Source organism: Malaclemys terrapin, chromosome 10 (assembly GCF_027887155.1).
Source record: "Malaclemys terrapin pileata isolate rMalTer1 chromosome 10, rMalTer1.hap1, whole genome shotgun sequence".
NCBI classification, from domain to species: domain Eukaryota; kingdom Metazoa; phylum Chordata; order Testudines; family Emydidae; genus Malaclemys; species Malaclemys terrapin.
Window position 1 is genome coordinate 76,659,636 of NC_071514.1, and position 17,578 is coordinate 76,677,213.

Sequence of the window (17,578 nt, forward strand, 5' to 3'; positions counted from 1 at the left end):
TGGCCTGGTTTACAGAGGGGAAGCTGTATAGCATTTTTGTAGGCTTGCCCTTGCTGCTTGACTGGCAGCCCTTCAGCTCAGATGCTACATACAAACTCTCTTGCTGACTTCAGTCCAGTGAAGAGGGGGAAGTTTTGTTTGCTATTAGGATTCAAATGCATATGTGAGAGAGAGCCACCCACAGGGATAAACAATTTAGTTCCGTTAGGAAGTATTTGCACCCTGAAAGAGACATGGAAAAATCCCAGAGAAGGGAGCAGAGCTGTCCCAGTAGGCAATGAAGGGGTGAGGGACTTGGCGGAGAGTTGCTTTAAGGCGATATGAATAGATCACACAGTGAATGAGACTGAACAGAGAGGCCGTTCAGCCTGGATGGATGAACTCCAAATACTGTGGGCCCTTCTGCCTGGATCCATACTCTGCATTTATATCATGCCTTTCACATGAGCCTCGAGGTGCTTTACAGAGGCTGGTACTGCCCAGATCTTACAAATAGGGAAACCGAGGCATGGAAGTTAAACAGCTTGACCACGGATGAACAGCAGGTCAGTGGCAGAGTGGAGAATAGAAGCCAGTTCTCCCTCGCCCCCGCCATCGTTAGACCGCGTTGTTTCCCGTGGATTGGATCCCCATGGTCCCATGCAAGGAGTGCCGCTATCGTGGGAGAAGGGGGCGTAGCAACTCTTGCAACTTCCATCCAACTCGTGCAGAATTTGAACCGAGCTGGGCCCGGAGAATTCCCATGTGTGGAAACGCTTCCAACGCGGATGCCCTGGAAGAGTTCCCCCCTGCGGCGTGCCCTGACTTTTACCCGCCATTCCGTACCCCGGATCGGGGACGGGGGGCTGGGGCCGAACCTCGCTCGGGGGTCCTGGCCCCGGCGGGGGGAGCCAAGCAGGATCTGCGCGCCCGGGCTCCGCTCCAGCCCCGCAGTGCAACGGCTCCAGCGAGCCAGGGGCCGGGTCTCCGCGGGGAGCCGAGCGCCCGGCGCGGGGCGGGGGGAGGGACAGGCCCGCAGGGCGCCCGCGGCTGGACCGAGCGGCGCCTGCGCTGCGGCCCCCCCCGGCCGGACCCCCCCGGCCGGCTTCTCGCGAGAGGCGGCGGCTCAGGGGGAGGAGTCGGGGCTGCCGCCGCCGCTGGAGGCTCCGATAGCCGAGCGGCTCCGGGCGGAGGTGAGAGCGGGACCTGGGGGTGGGGGCTCCGGCCGGGCGCTGGGATGGAGCCGTGACCCCCCTAGCCAGGGTGCGAGGGCTCCGCAGCGTCCCGCTCCCTCCGGGCACAGCTGGCCAGCGGTGCTGGGTTCCCCCTCCATCCCCGGGGTGCAACGGCCCCTCCCCTACGGGCACAGCTGGCCAGCGGTGCTGGGTTCCCCCTCCATCCCCGGGGTGCAACGGCCCCTCCCCTACGGGCACAGTTGGCCAGCGGTGCTGGGTTCCTCCTCCATCCCCGGGGTGCAGCGCCTCCCTTCCGGGCACAGCTGGCCAGCGGTGCTGGGTTCCCTCCTCCATCCCCGGGGTGCAGCGCCTCCCTTCCGGGCACAGCTGGCCAGCGGTGCTGGTTCCCCCTCCATCCCTGGGGTGCAACGGCCCCTCCCCTACGGGCACAGCTGGCCAGCGGTGCTGGGTTCCTTCTCCATCCCCGGGGTGCAGCGCCTCCCTTCCGGGCACAGCTGGCCAGCGGTGCTGGGTTCCCTCCTCCATCCCCGGGGTGCAGCGCCTCCCTTCCGGGCACAGTTGGCCAGCGGTGCTGGGTTCCCTCCTCCATCCCCGGGGTGCAGCGCCTCCCTTCCGGGCACAGCTGGCCAGCGGTGCTGGTTCCCCCTCCATCCCTGGGGTGCAACGGCCCCTCCTTTCCAGGCACAGCTGGCCAGTGGTGCTGGTTCCCCCTCCATCCCTGGGGTGCAACGGCCCCTCCCTTCCGGGCACAGTTGGCCAACAGTATGTGGTTTGTCCCTTCCACCAGGGCACAGGCTGGCTTCCTGCTACCCCTGGGGTGCAGCGCACCTGACCCTCCCCTCTAGGCACAGCTGGCCATGGGTGCTGCCGACCCCAAGTTTCTTTCCATGGATTTAATGCTGGGTCGGTTTTGTTAATGTGAATACTAACGGGGAAGCTCAGACGCACCAGTTCAGTTCCTCCTCCAGCTGTCCAGCTTCCTGTCCTTGATCTTGGTGGCCCGCGTATGTGCAGAGGGATGGCAGCGCGGGGGTGACTTGTGCCTGTAGCTGCACTCAAGGCAGAAAGCCAGGTGCTGTGGGTGAGGCTTTTAGAGGGCTCTGCGTAGCCCAGGGTGCCCCAGAATAGGCTAGGAAGGCTGCTGGCCATGGTTCCAGGGGGCTCTGGGCAGCATCGGAGCCTGGGTCCAGACAGGGATCCTGATATTACCTGACAGAGAGTTGGGAGGGAGATAGTGCTGTGGATATCAAGGGTGCTGGAAGCGGCTGACTGTCAGGAATGGGGACCAGGGGGTGTCTCTGTTGATCTCTGTCAAACCCAGATATTGGAACTTGGTGGCATTAAAGCAACTTTTACACTTGTGACTGGACTTTGTTTGATACAGATATGGGCGTGAGGTGGGTGATTTCCCCTTTATGTAGTCCAGCTGTACTTCATCACTTTGGACCTGCTATATTCCCCACCCCTTCGTGTGTATTCGGTCGTTTGCCTTTTTCCTTCTTTGCTTGGATCTGAACGGAAATCAGTGGAAGCTAGAAATAGAAGCGAGATTGCAGACTAATAGCTGGGGAGGAATAGAAGTGCCTACGTGGAGACTGAGTTTTATGTTTTGCCCTTGATGGGAAAGTCCCTAGTCTTATGATGTGGGAATCTATGGCCCTTATTCTAGCCCCATCTAATCTTTGGGCTTGATTCGCCACTCATTAGACTGCTGTAAATCAAGTGACCCAGCTGAAGCCAGTGAAGTTACTCTGGTTCCAAACCGGTGTAGAGAGACTCTGTATTTATACTGCAACCATCAAAGGGTTAGCTCAGTGCCTCACTACCCTATATCAGGCTGATGAAATGAGACGTTTGCAAGTTCTGGCTACAGTTGGGACATCAGATCTGTAATATTAGGTCTTTAAATAACTGCATGGATTTAGCATGGAAATTTAGAAGGGAGCAGAAATGTGATAAAAGATAATCTGTATCAACTGCCATTTGTAGTAGGTCATGTATCTTCTTTTCATGCATCTAGGCCCTGGATGATGAGACCCTTATGTAGCCCAGCCCTTCATCAGTGGATCAGCAGCAGGTATGCTATGCCTAAAAGGGCTGGTAAATCCTTTTGAAGTTGTAATTCTCTTCTGTGGCTAATTCCTAGAGTGAGGTTCTCGAACTGTGGTCTGCGGACCACCAGTGGTTCACAAGCTCCTCTCAGGTGGTCCGCGGATAGTTCCCTCTAAGGTGCGTGCCTGGGCAGCTGCACACGAGAGAATGAAGGGCCACCCACCTAATTAGTGGAGCCACGCAGGCTTGGCCTGGACCCTGGAGAAGATGTGCAGGTAAGGTGAGGTGGTGGCCTTGGGGGGAATAGGGGGTAGGTGGGAGGGGGCAGTGGGGTGAGAAAAGGGCGTGGGGGGCATTTGGGACGTGCAGGGCTGCAGCGGCGAGAGAAAATGGCAACTTTCCCCAGCTCCAGGACTGCGGCTGCTGGGGAGAGACGGCCCTCCTTCCCAGCCGGGGCTGCCGGGGAGAGAGGGAGAGACCCTCCTCCATCTCAGTCCCAGCTTGGGGGCTGTTGCGGAGAGGGAGAGACCCCCCTCTATCCCAGTCCCAGCTCGGGGCTGCTGTGGTGGAGGAGAGAGGGAGAGACCCCCCTCCTTCCCAGCCCCAGCTTGGGGGCTGCTGTGGCAGGGTAGAGACAGCACATCCATCGCATTAGAAGGGTAAGACTACTGATATTAAAATATGAGTTAAAAGCAACAGAGAGTCCTGTGGCACCTTTAAGACTAACAGAAGTATTGGGAGCATAAGCTTTCGTGGGTAAGAACCTCACTTCTTCAGATGCAAGAAGAAGAAGTGAGGTTCTTACCCACGAAAGCTTATGCTCCCAATACTTCTGTTAGTCTTAAAGGTGCCACAGGACCCTCTGTTGCTTTTTATAGATTCAGACTAACACGGCTACCCCTCTGATACTTGACAAAATATGAGTTGTGTGCTTTTATTTGTAGAACAAAAAAAGTTTATTATTAAGGGCTTTTTTATATAGCGCTTTTATCCAAAGCGCTTTACAAGAGTTAGCTAATGGTACAAACCACATTCGGAAAGATCATTAGGTGGTCTGCTGAGACCCTCAGCAATTTTCAAGTGGTCCATGGAAAAAAAAGTTTGAGAACCACTGTCCTAGAGGATACTTGAGTGATGCAGTCATCTTCCTCCATAGCTCTAGCCCTGGCTGGCTGGGATGTGTTGGAACTCTGCACTTTCAAGTGCAGCCAAATAACATGTTTGTTTCAATACATTGTGTAATGGGTTTTGTAACCCAGTCGTGTGTTTCCTATATTAGCCCAGGTCATTTCCAGGGCTTTGGAAACTGGCAGTCCCTAATTGGTCTTCACGGGTTTGTGGTGTGATGAATGGATGGGGAAATCCCCACTCTGGTGTTTTTATGCTTTTCTTTTTCTCTCTGACTCTTAGGGCTATAATTTTAAAATAGCCCATTTGACATTTTAAAAAGCTTTCACTCTTGAGTTGGGACGGGATATTAAATAGCCTGAGGTCTGTGCCCCCTCTTCTGGGCTCTAACGACCAGACAACAGCAGACTTTGATCAGATATGACAGAAAGAAAAATGGTAAATTACCATTTTCCTGGGAAATCTTTGTTTGATAAACAGGTGGGCTGCTGCAAGCTAGTGTTGCCATCAGAACTTGCCCTTTGCTAACCCGCTCAACTACTAAGCTATAAAGCTACTAAGCTATAAAGCAATTTATTAATTGCACTGAAACCCAAGAGGCAAAATTTCAGTACAGAGTAAAATATCACAGCTGTAAATTATAAATACTAAATCTATAAACACTTGACAGTTGGCCTTAGAAAAGGGGTTTCTAGTGTAAACTCAGACAATATGAATTGCAGCCTTCTGCAACCCCCCCAGGTATATAGCCCACACTGTGCTAAGATGCAATAGCAAAAAAACTTACTACACGACCCCAGGAGTTGGGACCGAAGCCTGAGCCCACCCAATCCCTGCTACCCTGGGGGGGAGAGGGGCAAAGCCCCACTGCCCTGGGGGGGAGAGGGAGGAGCAAAAGCTGAAGCCAAGGGCTTCAGCCACAGACAGGGGGCCTGTAACCTCAGCCCCACTGCCCAAGGCTGAAGCCCTCCGGCTTCGGCCCCAGACAGTGGGACTCGGGCTTTGGCTCCTGGCCCCAACAAGTCTAAGCCAGCCCTGGCGACCCCATTAAAACAGGGTTGAGGTCCCAATCCACAGTTTGAGAACCGCTGCACTAGCGTAAGCCCGATTTGTGTCTGCACTAGGGGTTTGTATTAGTGTGACGACACTATGTAGTTACACTGATGCAAATTTGCCTTGTCTAGACAAGCCTTTACATTTTTGCAGCGTGCGGGAGAAGCAGTTTATTTTGAATGTTGGGAAAATAAGCAAAATTCTTTCTTGGTTTTGGTTAAGTCAGCACAGTCCTGGTCTGACTCTGATGTCAGAATCTGCTGAGTTTCCCCTCTTGGAGAAAGCAGATCACCAGAACTGAGTTGGTCTCAAACGTTTTACACCATATATTGAAATAAAAACCTGAAATGTGCTTGACTAAACATATCCCACTGGAGGTTTGGTGATTTATAAGTCAGGGGGCTGGATGGCTCAGGTGACGGACAGTAGAGTTCCCTGGCAGTCAGTGGGGGAAAATGTGGTAAGTCTTGGCAAAAAATGCAAGCTACAATTTTTCTAAAGTCTCATGTCCTGTTATATCATGCAAACCCCTTCCCCCCGCCAAAAAAAAATGTTAAAGGACCAGGAACAGAAGAAAATGGGTCATAGCAACAGCTCTTAAGCCCCATTGATGAGGGCCTGGTCTGCATCTTCAGCTTCTCTGGAGGGGAAAGTGTAGCCAGCAGTCCTAGGAGTGGGGAAGAGGGAGTCGTGGAATCCATTGCAATAATAACCACTGGAGTCAGTGGCCACTGACCCCTATGATAAACACCCCGGCTCTATGCCAGAGGTTAGGAGCCGCTGTCTCTGGTGATTACTGTGACATCTGTGACTGTTGTCACCTGAGATAAATAGCCGTGCTTACTAATGAGAGGGAGAGCCAGTCACTGGTTCCAATCCAGGCCAGGTCAGTAGTAGCTAAAAGTTATTACCATCCGGTGGCTGTTAACTGGCCTGTATGAAATGAGTTTGGTGCTCAGCCCGGTTCCCACTTGGCAGGCATCCACATCACAAATACCACCACCTTAATTGGCATTGAAGGGTATTCTTGCTGGCATTCTCAGCTTTGAGACCAAGGGCTGCATGGGCCATATAGTGTGAACTCCCTACTCACCTGTAGAGGTTGTCTTTTCAGGTTATGGCTCAGGCACCTGTCTCAGAGCCCTGTTCTCTCTCTCTCTCTGTCTCTGTGTGTGTGTGGAGAGAGACCTTTAGTCTCCAATGCTTTCAGCCTGGCATCTTTTATTTGTACTAAAATCACACTGCCACTGAAAAAGAGAGAAAATAACAAATGACAGAATCAACAAGGAGTCTGGTGGCACCTTAAAGACTAACAGATTTATTTGGGCATAAGCTTTTGTGAGTAAAAACCTCACTTCTTTGGATGAAGTGAGGTTTTTACTCACGAAAGCTTATGCCCAAATAAAACTGTTAGTCTTTAAGGTGCCACCAGACTCCTTGTTGTTTTTGTAGATACAGACTAACACGGCTACCCCCTGATAATTGACAGAATGTGTTTTTTTTTTCCCTCGGCATTAGTTGGCTTAGTTTAACTAAGTCCCATTATGGGTCTCTGATAGAAATCCCATCAGTGAATATGGCACTGCCCGAGTTAACAGGAGAGGATTTGGTTTGATCCTCCGCTGATCATTGCTCTGTATCTTGGAAAATCAATCTGTGCTCTGGCAGATGGTGTGCTGTCCCCTGGAAAGCAGGCTTGAGCCTTTGGGGTGGGCTGGGTAAAGCTGCATGATTTCAGTGGCTTTCAAAATGAACATCCTTCCAATGATCCAGAGGGCTGCGACTGTTTGTTACCGTGCTACACACTGCGTTTTGGTAAGGCTAACACTTCCGTTACTTGAGAGAGGGCGCCCTGGGGTGGGAGATTTCGCAGCAGTGCTGGCAGGCTGCTGTGGTTGCACCATGTTATGGAGGGTAGAGTTTGCAAGTGAATGATTCTCTTTGAAACATTATTATTATTATTTAATTGCATCCCGGTAGCGTCTAATGCCTCCAGCCAGGATTGGGGGAACGCACTATTCTGGGCACTGTACATACTCAGAATAGAAAACAGTCCCTGCTGCAAAGAATTCACAGTCTTACCGACAAGACAGGCCGACAGGTACAGACAAACAACAAAAAAGCATTTTGCTAAGCAGCAGCATTCCAAATCTTCCAGGAATGGGCTGAGACTGCGAGCCTAAGTATTGGCATATAAACACGCACACATCCATGTAGTGGCGTTGGAACAATTTGTATAGTGGGGGTGCTGAGAGCCATTGAACCAAACTGTAAACCCTGTATATGATGGAAACCACTTCAAGCCAGGGCGTGCTGCCGTGCGTCCAGCACCCCTAATTCCAGCAGCCCTGCCTACAAACACATTACAGTTTACCCCTCCTTTAGCCCCCTTTGCATCTTCCTAGGCAACTCTTGGATCCAGTCAGTCCTCATCTTCACTGACCTCGCCTAGAGAATTATTGCTGTGTAATACTTGCCTTCTTACTCTTCAGAATGGCATGTATTCTATCCTCTTCCAACCCCTGCTGACTTACAGAATGAGAGGCTGAGTCCAAGATCCATATCTCAATGCTTGGTGCTGCAGTGCAAAGCGATAGTTAGATCACCAGCCACTCCTGGTCGTTGGCTTTTTCATACCTCATCAGTGCAAGCAAATGCATTAAAAAAAAAAATCCCTAAATGGTGCATTTTAAGTGTTTTCGGACAAACTGAGCTAAAACGCTGATACAAAGTCCTAATCTTTCACTGCTCTTCTGTTTATTAGCAAGTATTTAGCCTAGTCCTAATGGGGTAACCTAGTGGGTAGATCCAGGGGCTAGGTAATGGGATTCCTGCGTTCTAATCCCATTCTGTCACTGATCCACTGTGCTGCCTTAGCCTGTGTGTACTTCAGAGGTGCTGGGCACTACCACCCCACTTGAAGTCAGTGAGAGCATGGGTTCTTCGCATCTCTGAAAATCCAGACTGTTTCCTGGCTTTGAAATGGTCTTCCCAGAGAGGGTCTAGTTAAAGCTTGAGAAGCACTTTGAGAGCCCTGCGTGGAGTGCTGTCGAAATGCTAATTGGGATGATTATGGCAGTGTTCAGAGAGCAGGGGTGAGTTTGTGGGTGTTTGGCTGGCTAGTTTGGCCCCTTAGAGAAGGGGGAGGCCCATTTGAACCTGGATCTGAACTTCCCCACAGCTTAGGGATGTTCCGACCTGGGGATTTCAGTTCAGCCCCATCTCTGTCACTAGGCAGAGGATTCCCATTGGGGATGGATCATCTCGCTTTACAGCCACAGTCTGCCATTGGTGCGGCTGTGCTGCAAGAGAGCTTGTCTGCATTGCTATGCATTTGTGGGGGTACAAACCCGAGTTGATCAATGATCTAAAAATCAAGAGAGTCCTACAAAATGTGGAAACTAGGTCAAATTACAAAGGATGAATATAAACAAATAATAAGTATTTAGGGACAAAATTAGAAAGATCAAGGCACAAAATGAGATCAAACAAGCTAGAGACATTAAGGGTATCAAGAAAACACTCTACAAATACATTAGAAGCAAGAGGAAGACCATGGACAGGGTAGACCCGTTACTCAATTGGGCGGGGGGGAGAATAATAACAGAAAATGTGGAAATGGCAGAGGTGCTTAATGACTTTTTGTTTCAGTTTTCACCAAGAAGGTTGGTGGTGATTGGACATCTAACATACTGAATACCAGTGAAAATGAGGTAGGATCAGAAGAGGCTAAAACAGGAAAAGAACAAGTTAAAAATTACTTGGACAAATTAGATGTCTTCAAGTCAGCAGGGCCTGATGAAATACATCCTAGAATACTCAAGGAGCTGACTGAGGAGATATCTGACCCATTAGCGATTATCTTTGAAAAGTCATGGAAGACGGGAGAGATTCCAGAAGACTGGAAAAGGGTGCAAATATAGTGCCCATCTATAAAAAAGGGAAATAAGGACAACCCAGGGAATTACAGACCAGTCAGCTTAACTTCTGTACCTGGAAAGATAATGGAGCAAATAATTAAGCAATCAGTTTGCAAACATCTAGAAGATAATAAGGTGATAAGTAAGTCATCATGGATTTGTCAAAAACAAATCACGTCAAACCAACCTGATAGCTTCCTTTGACAGGATAACAAGCCTTGTGGATGGGGGCGGGGGAGTTGTAGACGTGGTATAACTTGACTTTAGTAAAGCTTTTGATACTGTCTCCAGGGCTGGCTCCAGGCACCAGCCTGGCAAGCAGGTGCTTGGGGCGGCCGCTCCAGAGAGGGGCGGCACGTCCAGGTATTCGGCGGCAATTCGGTGGACGGTCCCTCACTCCCGCTGGGAGCAAAGGACCTCCTGCCGAATTGCCGCCGCAGATCGCGATCGCGGCTTTCTTTTTTTTTTGCTGCTTGGGGCGGCCAAAACCCTGGAGCCGGCCCTGACTGTCTCGCATGACCGTCCCATAAACAAACTAGGGAAATGCAACCTAGATGGAGCTACTATAAGGTGGGTGCAAAACTGGTTGGAAAACCGTTCCCAGAGAGTAGTTTTCAGTGTTCACAGTCATGCTGGAAGGGCATAACGACTGGGGTCCCGCAGGGATCAGTTCTGGGTCTGGTTCTGTTCAGTATCGTCATCAATGATTTAGATAATGGCATACAGAGTACACTTATAAAGTTTGTGGACGATACCAAGCTGGGCGAGGTTGCAAGTGTTTTGGAGGATATGATTATAATTCAAAATGATCTGGACAAACTGCAGAAATGGTCTGAAGTAAACAGGATGAAATTCAATAAGGACAAATGTAAAGTACTCCATTTAGGAAGGAACAATCAGTTGCACATATACAAAATGTGAAATCACTGCCTAGGAAGGAGTACTGCGGAACTGGAGGTCATAGTGGATCACAAGCTAAATATGAGTCAACAGTGCAACGCTGTTGCAAAAAAAAGTAAACATCATTCTAGGATGTATTAGCAGGAGTGTTGTAAACAAGACATGAGAAGTAATTCTTCCGCTCTACTCCGTGCTGATTAGGCCTCATTTGGAGTATTGTGTCCAGTTCCGGGCACCATATTTCAGGAAGGATGTGGACAAACTGGAGAGAGTCCAGAAAAGAGCGACAAAAATTATTAAAGGTTCAGAAAACATGACCTATGAGGGAAGATTGAAAAAATTGGGTTTGTTTAGTTTGGAGAAGAGAAGACTGGGAGGGGACATGATAAGTTTTCAAGTATGTAAAAGGTTGTTACAAGGAGGAGGAAGAAAAATTGTTTTTCTTAATCTCTGAGGAAAGGACAAGAAGCAATGGCTTAAATTGTAGCAAGGAAGGTTTAGGTTGGACATTAGGAAAAACTTCCTAACAGTCAGGATGGTTAAGCACTGGAATAAATTGTCTAGGGAAGTTGTGGAGTCTCCATCATTGGAGATTTTTAAGAGCAGGTTAGACAAACACCTGTCAGGGATGGACTAGATAATATTTAGCCCTGCCATGAGTGCAGGGGCCTGGACTAGATGACCCCACAAGGTCCCTTCCAGTTCTATGATTCTATGATGCTTTGGCTTGCACGTGGGAAAAAGGCAAGTGTGCTTATCTCCAGGGCACATGTACCCAGAGCTGTGATATTGGACTTTGTTGTGGAGTTTTCCCTCTGCGCCATTTTTGTTTAGTTTACAAACCAGGGAGGGGTCTGGTTGCTGTTTTTGTTTGTCCTGATTCATCTGGATGGAGAGCAGTGTCTCAAAGCAGATGCTGACCCCATGCTAACTTTGCATGTCAACAATCCCACGATTGCTCTTGACTTGTTTAGATTCTTCCCTTCTCTACAAAATTCCCATATGTAGAGAAAATTCACTACCGATGATTTCACAGTTTGTCTAACCAATCTCAGTCTCCGTGCCCATTGGGTGGGGTGCAGAACCCTCTCCTAGTCATGAATCCCAATACGCTTCAGATGTTGTATTTTAAATCAAATGTACTGTTGCCAGGTGCTGCTCGGATTTGGCCGATGCGCTTTATTTTTAATTTCTCTCCCTTTACAACGTGGAATTGTTGCTGCCCTGAGAGGCTGTGTGTGTATGTGAACTGGCTGGCAAACAGCCTCAGCATTTTGGGAGGAAAGAAACCCAGCACTGGTTTTGAAAAGGTTCCTTTCAGAGCTACTTAATGTGCACAAATGGTTTTGTTTTCATAACTGATGTGGATATGGTTTCTTTTGAGTCTGTTAAACAGAATGGGGATGTCAGCAGAAAGGGCTGCTTTTGTGTTTTAGGGGTTTTGTTTTTTTAATTGGTGCTTTTCTCTGTTGATAGCCTTAACGCTCCTCGGGAGTGAGATTGTGCAGTTAACACCTTTTTATTCACCTTCCTAAGTAACATCTTGTCTGAGAGAGAGGTTTTAAAAAAGAAAAATGATTCTTTCTCTCAAAATACTGGGAACTTTCTAACCACTCTAATGCGTTGCACTTCCCTGGCCCCTGGCTGCCATCCATCCAATGATCTCAAAGGGCTTTACAAAGATTAATGAACTAAACAGCATAATTACCCTGTCATACTACTCACCTACATTGTACCTATTTTACAGATGGGGAAACTGAGACAGGGAGGCCAAGACCAACATTTTCAAAAGTGGTCACTTGTTTTGGATAGGTCAGTTTTTGGGAGCCCAACAAGAGGCCGGTTTCCACAAATGTTGAGTGCATACAGAGCCCATTGGAAGTCAGTGGGCGCTGAGCATGCTCAAGGTGTCTTGAGTTGAGCTTCTAAAATCAGAGGCCACTTTTGAAAATTTGGCTGCAAGTGACTGGCCCAAGCTCCCATAGGGAGCTGGGAATAGACTCTGGATCTCCTGACCTTCTGCTTTAACTGCAAGCCCATTTTTCCCTTGGCTGCTGAGCCAAGCAAGCTGCATTGCTATCCTGCTGGCTGCAAACATGACTCTGCTCAGAATTGTTTTCTTGGTACATGTGCATGTAGTGCTATTAATATCAATGAGGGGGACGCGTCACATGTGTTTTGCAGGAAGTTAACTTGTGCACAAATGCTCAGAGTGTTACCGCTACTTGTAAGCTCTTTGGGGCAGGGATCATCTATTTTGGTCAGTGTTTGTGCAGCACCTACTACCACGGGCTCCTTGTCCATGACTACGGCTCCTAGGTACTACAGCTATTCAAAGAATAATACTAATTGCTTGGGGTTTATGAATTGAACTTCCAGATGTCACCAACTTAGTCCCAGCTCAGTTGTTTGAACTGTTGTCCTGCCCTCACTAGTTTGAGTTGACCTTCATGAAAGGAGCACTGTCTAAGATGCTTCTTAGGTCCTTTAAGGAGCAGACTGAGTGGCCGAATAGTCTCGATATACTGCAAGAGGGCAAGGAGAAGACTTATTTGCAGTTGATCGGGGGTGAAGATCAGGAGCGATGACCTTCGAATGACACTAATCCCCAAAACCTCGGTTTTGTTTACAGAAAATAAATAGAATTTTAGGGGGAGGGGGGAAATCATGAAACTTAAAAGTAAATAAATACATTGGTTTCAGTGCAAACAGTTTGGATTTTGTGAGAGCTGAATGCTGCAGAATCCAGCTCCTGCATCACGACTAAGACGTGGAATTGACAATAAACAGAGCTAGCCAGTTTCCCCATCCATGCCGAGTGAGGTGCAAAAAGGCAACTCAGTGTCTCTCTCCCCTTTTGTGTATTATTATTGATCATTGTATTACAATAGTTTCTAGAGGCCGCTAGTGAGATTGGGCCCATTTGTGCTAGGCACTGCACAAATCCATTATAAGAGAGAGCTCCTGCTGTAATGATTCTATAGTCAAAGCAGACAGAAAGTTGATGGGAGTGGGAACAGAGGCCCAGGGAGGTGAAGTGACCGCTCAGGGTCACACAGCGGATCAGTGGCAGAGGTAGGAATAGACCATGGAGAACCTGAGTCCCAATCCAGTGTCCTGTCCACTGGGCCATGCTGTCTGTTCCTTGCTCCCTCCTACCTTCCATTAAGCCACCGGACAGGCTTTGCTTGTGGGGCAGTCCTGAGCTCTCAAGCTTTTTCCCCGCTGCTGGTCTGGCTAAATTGGGAGGAGCTGAGGCCACTGCATTCAGCTTGCTTGGCTCCCCAGCCCTCACCTTGCATGTATCCCCTGATTAGAAAAAATGCATCCGTGCTTGGGAGTGGGGTATACAGCTGTTTCCCTTCCACAAACCTCCCTCTGGGACCATGTGTGCAGCTAGTGAGGGGAAGTTAGGAAATCTGGGTTCTGTTCCGTACTCTGACACAATCTATGTTGACAGACATTGGGCTAGTATTTTAACCTCTGTGCTTCAATTTCTCTATCTGTAACTGGGATAGCTCCGCCTGCCACGGGGTGTGTGAGGCTTAGCTAATATGGCTTGGATGCTATAAGAAATGCAAAATATGTTGGGCCAGACAAGAGGCCTCCCTGCTCAACACATTCCAGAAAAGCAGGAAAGGTTTCTCTTGGCTGGAGCAACCCTGAAGCTGCATGATCTCAGTAGTTATACAGCCAGTGTAAAACCCTGAGGAATGTTAAATAGGATTTTTATCGGGGCCAGGTCCCTTTATAAATTAGAGGCAAGTTTGGATTAAATCATAGGAAAAACTCCTTGTGGCAAAAGCAAATAGACAAGGGAGTAACTGCCAAGAGAGGTAACTGAGTTATCATCCGTGGGATACATTCAAACGGAGATTAGATAAAGCATAGCACTGGGCCAACTCACAGTCCATAGAGGAAGGTGAATTTTGACCTCTGATGTCCCCAGCAATGACACCCTTCATGCCCATTCAGCTGATAGAATCTCGATTTTCAACACAGTATTGTGGCTTTAGGGACATCTGAATGAAGGAGGTCAGACCACGTTATGGGATTGCTAACGTCAAGTATTCAAAAATCATGAGGCAGGCCCCCCGACATGAATCATATTGGTTTAAAAAATGAGTTTAAAAAAAAATAAATTCTGGCTAATTTTTACTTTTTCTGCTTTTTGAGACTTCGGGCTTCACGTTTTCAAGCTTCTCTCATGAGGGCTGGAATCTTATTTTTATTTTTTTTGTAATGGAAGTGGAGAGTCTCAGGTAATCACATGACTCTCGGAGCTGGAGTCCTTAAGAAAAACACCGACTGTTGCAACACTCATGATAAAATTGCAGGAGATGACAACTGACTTTGACTCCTACAATCCTCTAATGTAGCCAGAGCCCTCTCTTGGCAGAGCACTAACCTGGCTGCATGCAGCACCATGCCTAAGAACCCGGTTACTTTCACTTCCTGATCCCCAACCGCCTGCAACCCAGTAAGTGGGGCAGCAGCAACTGGTTATGCTGTCGACTTGTACGTCTGATGCTGGGCCACATCAAGGGGGAAGGTCTGCATTTAACCCCATGAGGGACAGTGGTTTGTGTGTAGTTGGGTGGGAACAGGATGTTTCATACAGCACCTGTCACACAAAACCTAACGGTGAGGAGTACGTACGGCCACATGGAAGCTGTTACCCTGCAGGGTCATTCTACATCAGAGTGCTCAGGAGACTGACTAACTTTGGTTTTTGTACCCTTCCAGGCTCCTTGTCAGCAGCACAATGTGGTATCCCAAGCACCATTGTGTGAGGCTGAGGTGAACTCAGGAGAAAGAGACCACCCCAGCAACAGCCAGGATGACCAAAGCACGGCTGTTCCGCCTCTCGGTGGTGCTGGGTTCCGTCTTCATGATCCTGCTGATCATCGTGTACTGGGACAACGTGGGGACAGCTCATTTCTACCTGCACACGTCCTTCTCCAGGCCTCATGCCCTGGGCAGTCCGCCCACCGCTGCTCAGGATGAAGACCGTGAAGACTTGTTGGACATGGATGAGTTTTTAGAGAAGCTACTGAGTTCTGGCCTGAGGCAGAATGGTCCCTTGAACAGAAAGATGGAGCAGGCCCCACTTCAAGGCTCCAGCAGGCCTGTCTTGGGCAATCTGGAGGAGAATGTGAGAGGCTATGACTGGTCCACCCGTGTTGCCAGAGTGAGCCTGGACCAGGAGAAGCTGCAGGCTGAACGGCGGAGGACGCTGCGGGAGTTCTGTGCCAATTCCAGCTTCGCCTTCCCCGCTAAGGAGCGTTCCTTTGATGACATCCCCAACTATGAGCTGAACCACCTGATCGTGGACGACCGCCATGGTATCATCTACTGCTATGTCCCCAAGGTGGCCTGCACCAACTGGAAGCGGGTGATGATCGTGCTGAGTGAGAGCCTGCTGGATCAGGGTGTCCCCTACCGGGACCCTCTGGACATTCCCCGAGAGCACGTCCACAACTCCAGCACCCACCTGACTTTCAACAAGTTCTGGCGCCGCTATGGGAAGTTCTCCCGCCACCTCATGAAGATCAAGCTGAAGAAATACACCAAGTTCCTCTTTGTACGCGATCCCTTCGTGCGGCTCATCTCTGCCTTCCGCAGCAAGTTTGAGCTGGAGAATGAGGAGTTCTACCGGCGCTTTGCCATACCCATGCTGAAGCTCTACTCCAACCACACCAACCTCCCCACCTCTGTTAGCGAGGCCTTCAGGGCGGGCCTCAAAGTCTCCTTCCCTGACTTCATCCAGTACTTACTGGACCCCCGGACAGAGAAGATGGCCCCTTTCAATGAGCACTGGAGGCAGGTTTACCGCTTGTGCCACCCGTGCCAGATAGACTATGACTTTGTTGGGAAGCTGGAGACCCTCAACGAAGACGCGGCTCATCTGCTGCAGCTTCTCAAGGTGGACAGGCTCCTCCACTTCCCCCCCAGCTACCGGAACAGGACTGCCAGCAGCTGGGAGGAGGACTGGTTTGCCAAAATCCCTCTGGCCTGGAGGCAGCAGCTCTACAAACTTTACGAGGCTGATTTTGTACTCTTTGGCTACCCCAAACCAGAAAATCTGCTTAAAGACTAAAAGCAATTGGAAATTGGAAGAAGGGGGAGGGGGATTACCAAAAATATTTAAAACTTCACAGTATCCTCCTCTTAATCTCCCAACCCAGGAAGATAAAATTAAGTATATTTTTTCTACTCATCCCCTTCCAAATTTGCAAGAATCCAGGATACTCCAGCCAGCTGTGCATCACCAGAAGACCCCCCCACACACTCTCCCTTTGCAATCGGAAGACTTCCTCTTTCAGTCTGTCGTCTGTGTCCTTCGGTCGCTTTTTATTAATACTTTTTAAAAATTAATATATTTAAAATATTTAATACAAATTGCGTGTTGTGGTGAAGGAAGAGGTGGAGTAAAAAACAATGCCCCTGCCCCTATGTGTTGTCTCAGTGCTGTTGTGTGCTGTGGAGGCACCGCTTCCGGGAGTGCCTGGGGTTTACAAAACACTCGAGGCTAAACTCCGAGCTGGTGTGTGCAGGCACTGCCCCGTTGATCTTAGGGCACTTGTCCCTGCTTACGCCGAGTCTGGAGGATTCTCTGCACCTTGAGGTCTTTAAACCACGATTTGAGGACTTCAATAACTCAGACATAGGTTAGGGGTTTGTAACAGGAGTGGGTGGGTGAGATTCTGTGGCCTGCGTTGTGCAGGAGGTCAGACTAGGTGATCATAATGATCCCTTCTGACCTTAAAGTCTATGAGTCTATGAATCTATGAATTTGGCCCCCAGTAGGTTATATTGAGCATGACATTGCACAGCTGGAGTACAATCAATGACAGGATGGTGCATGGGGACCAGAGCAGGTGACTGGTGAATTGGCAAAGGCAGGTCGGGCAAAGAGAGCGAGTCTGGAAGAGGGGATGGGACACTTGGGGCCCAAGTGTTAAAGACCCTTTCCTGTTTCAGGAAGAAATTCTCCCTGGGCCTGTGTGAGTGTATAGGCATCAGCGGGAGTTTCACCCATAGGAAGTCCAGATCACTTATAAAGCCTTTTTTCCTCAGCGGTAGCGTGGCAGTTCAGTCAAACTGTGTGCATGGTACGGCTGTGTTAACAGCATCCTGTTCTGTGGTAACCACGTGGGAGTGAGCTGTTATCTCAGATCTGCCATGATCAGTGCTCTGAGGCTGTATTCCTTCGCTCTTTTATGTGGTCGTTTCTACCTGTCCACGTGCTTGTGTGCTGAGCTTGCTCCTGGATGAAGCTGTCTGCAGATATCAGCAACTGGGTTTCAGATAAACAAAAAGCAGCTAAACAGAGAACAGCCACCTGGG

General features: G+C 49.2%; 1 protein-coding gene across 5 annotated transcripts; it reads left to right on the forward strand.

Annotated features, from left to right (window-relative positions):
• Positions 1–1,086: 1,086 nt before the first annotated feature.
• On the forward strand, positions 1,087–16,679 carry CHST12 (carbohydrate sulfotransferase 12). Of its 5 annotated transcripts, none has more exons than XM_054042624.1 (3): positions 1,087–1,172; positions 3,196–3,252; positions 14,975–16,679. In XM_054042624.1, the coding sequence occupies exon 3, from the start codon at positions 15,069–15,071 to the stop codon at positions 16,326–16,328; it is 1,260 nt and encodes a 419-aa protein (XP_053898599.1). In that variant the 5' UTR covers positions 1,087–1,172; positions 3,196–3,252; positions 14,975–15,068; the 3' UTR covers positions 16,329–16,679. The 5 variants fall into 5 exon arrangements, with proteins under 5 accessions (XP_053898599.1, XP_053898603.1, XP_053898602.1 ...); XM_054042627.1 differs by lacking the exon at positions 1,087–1,172 and adding an exon at positions 1,881–2,247; XM_054042625.1 differs by lacking the exon at positions 1,087–1,172 and adding an exon at positions 2,298–2,572.
• The last annotated feature ends 899 nt before the right edge of the window (positions 16,680–17,578 follow it).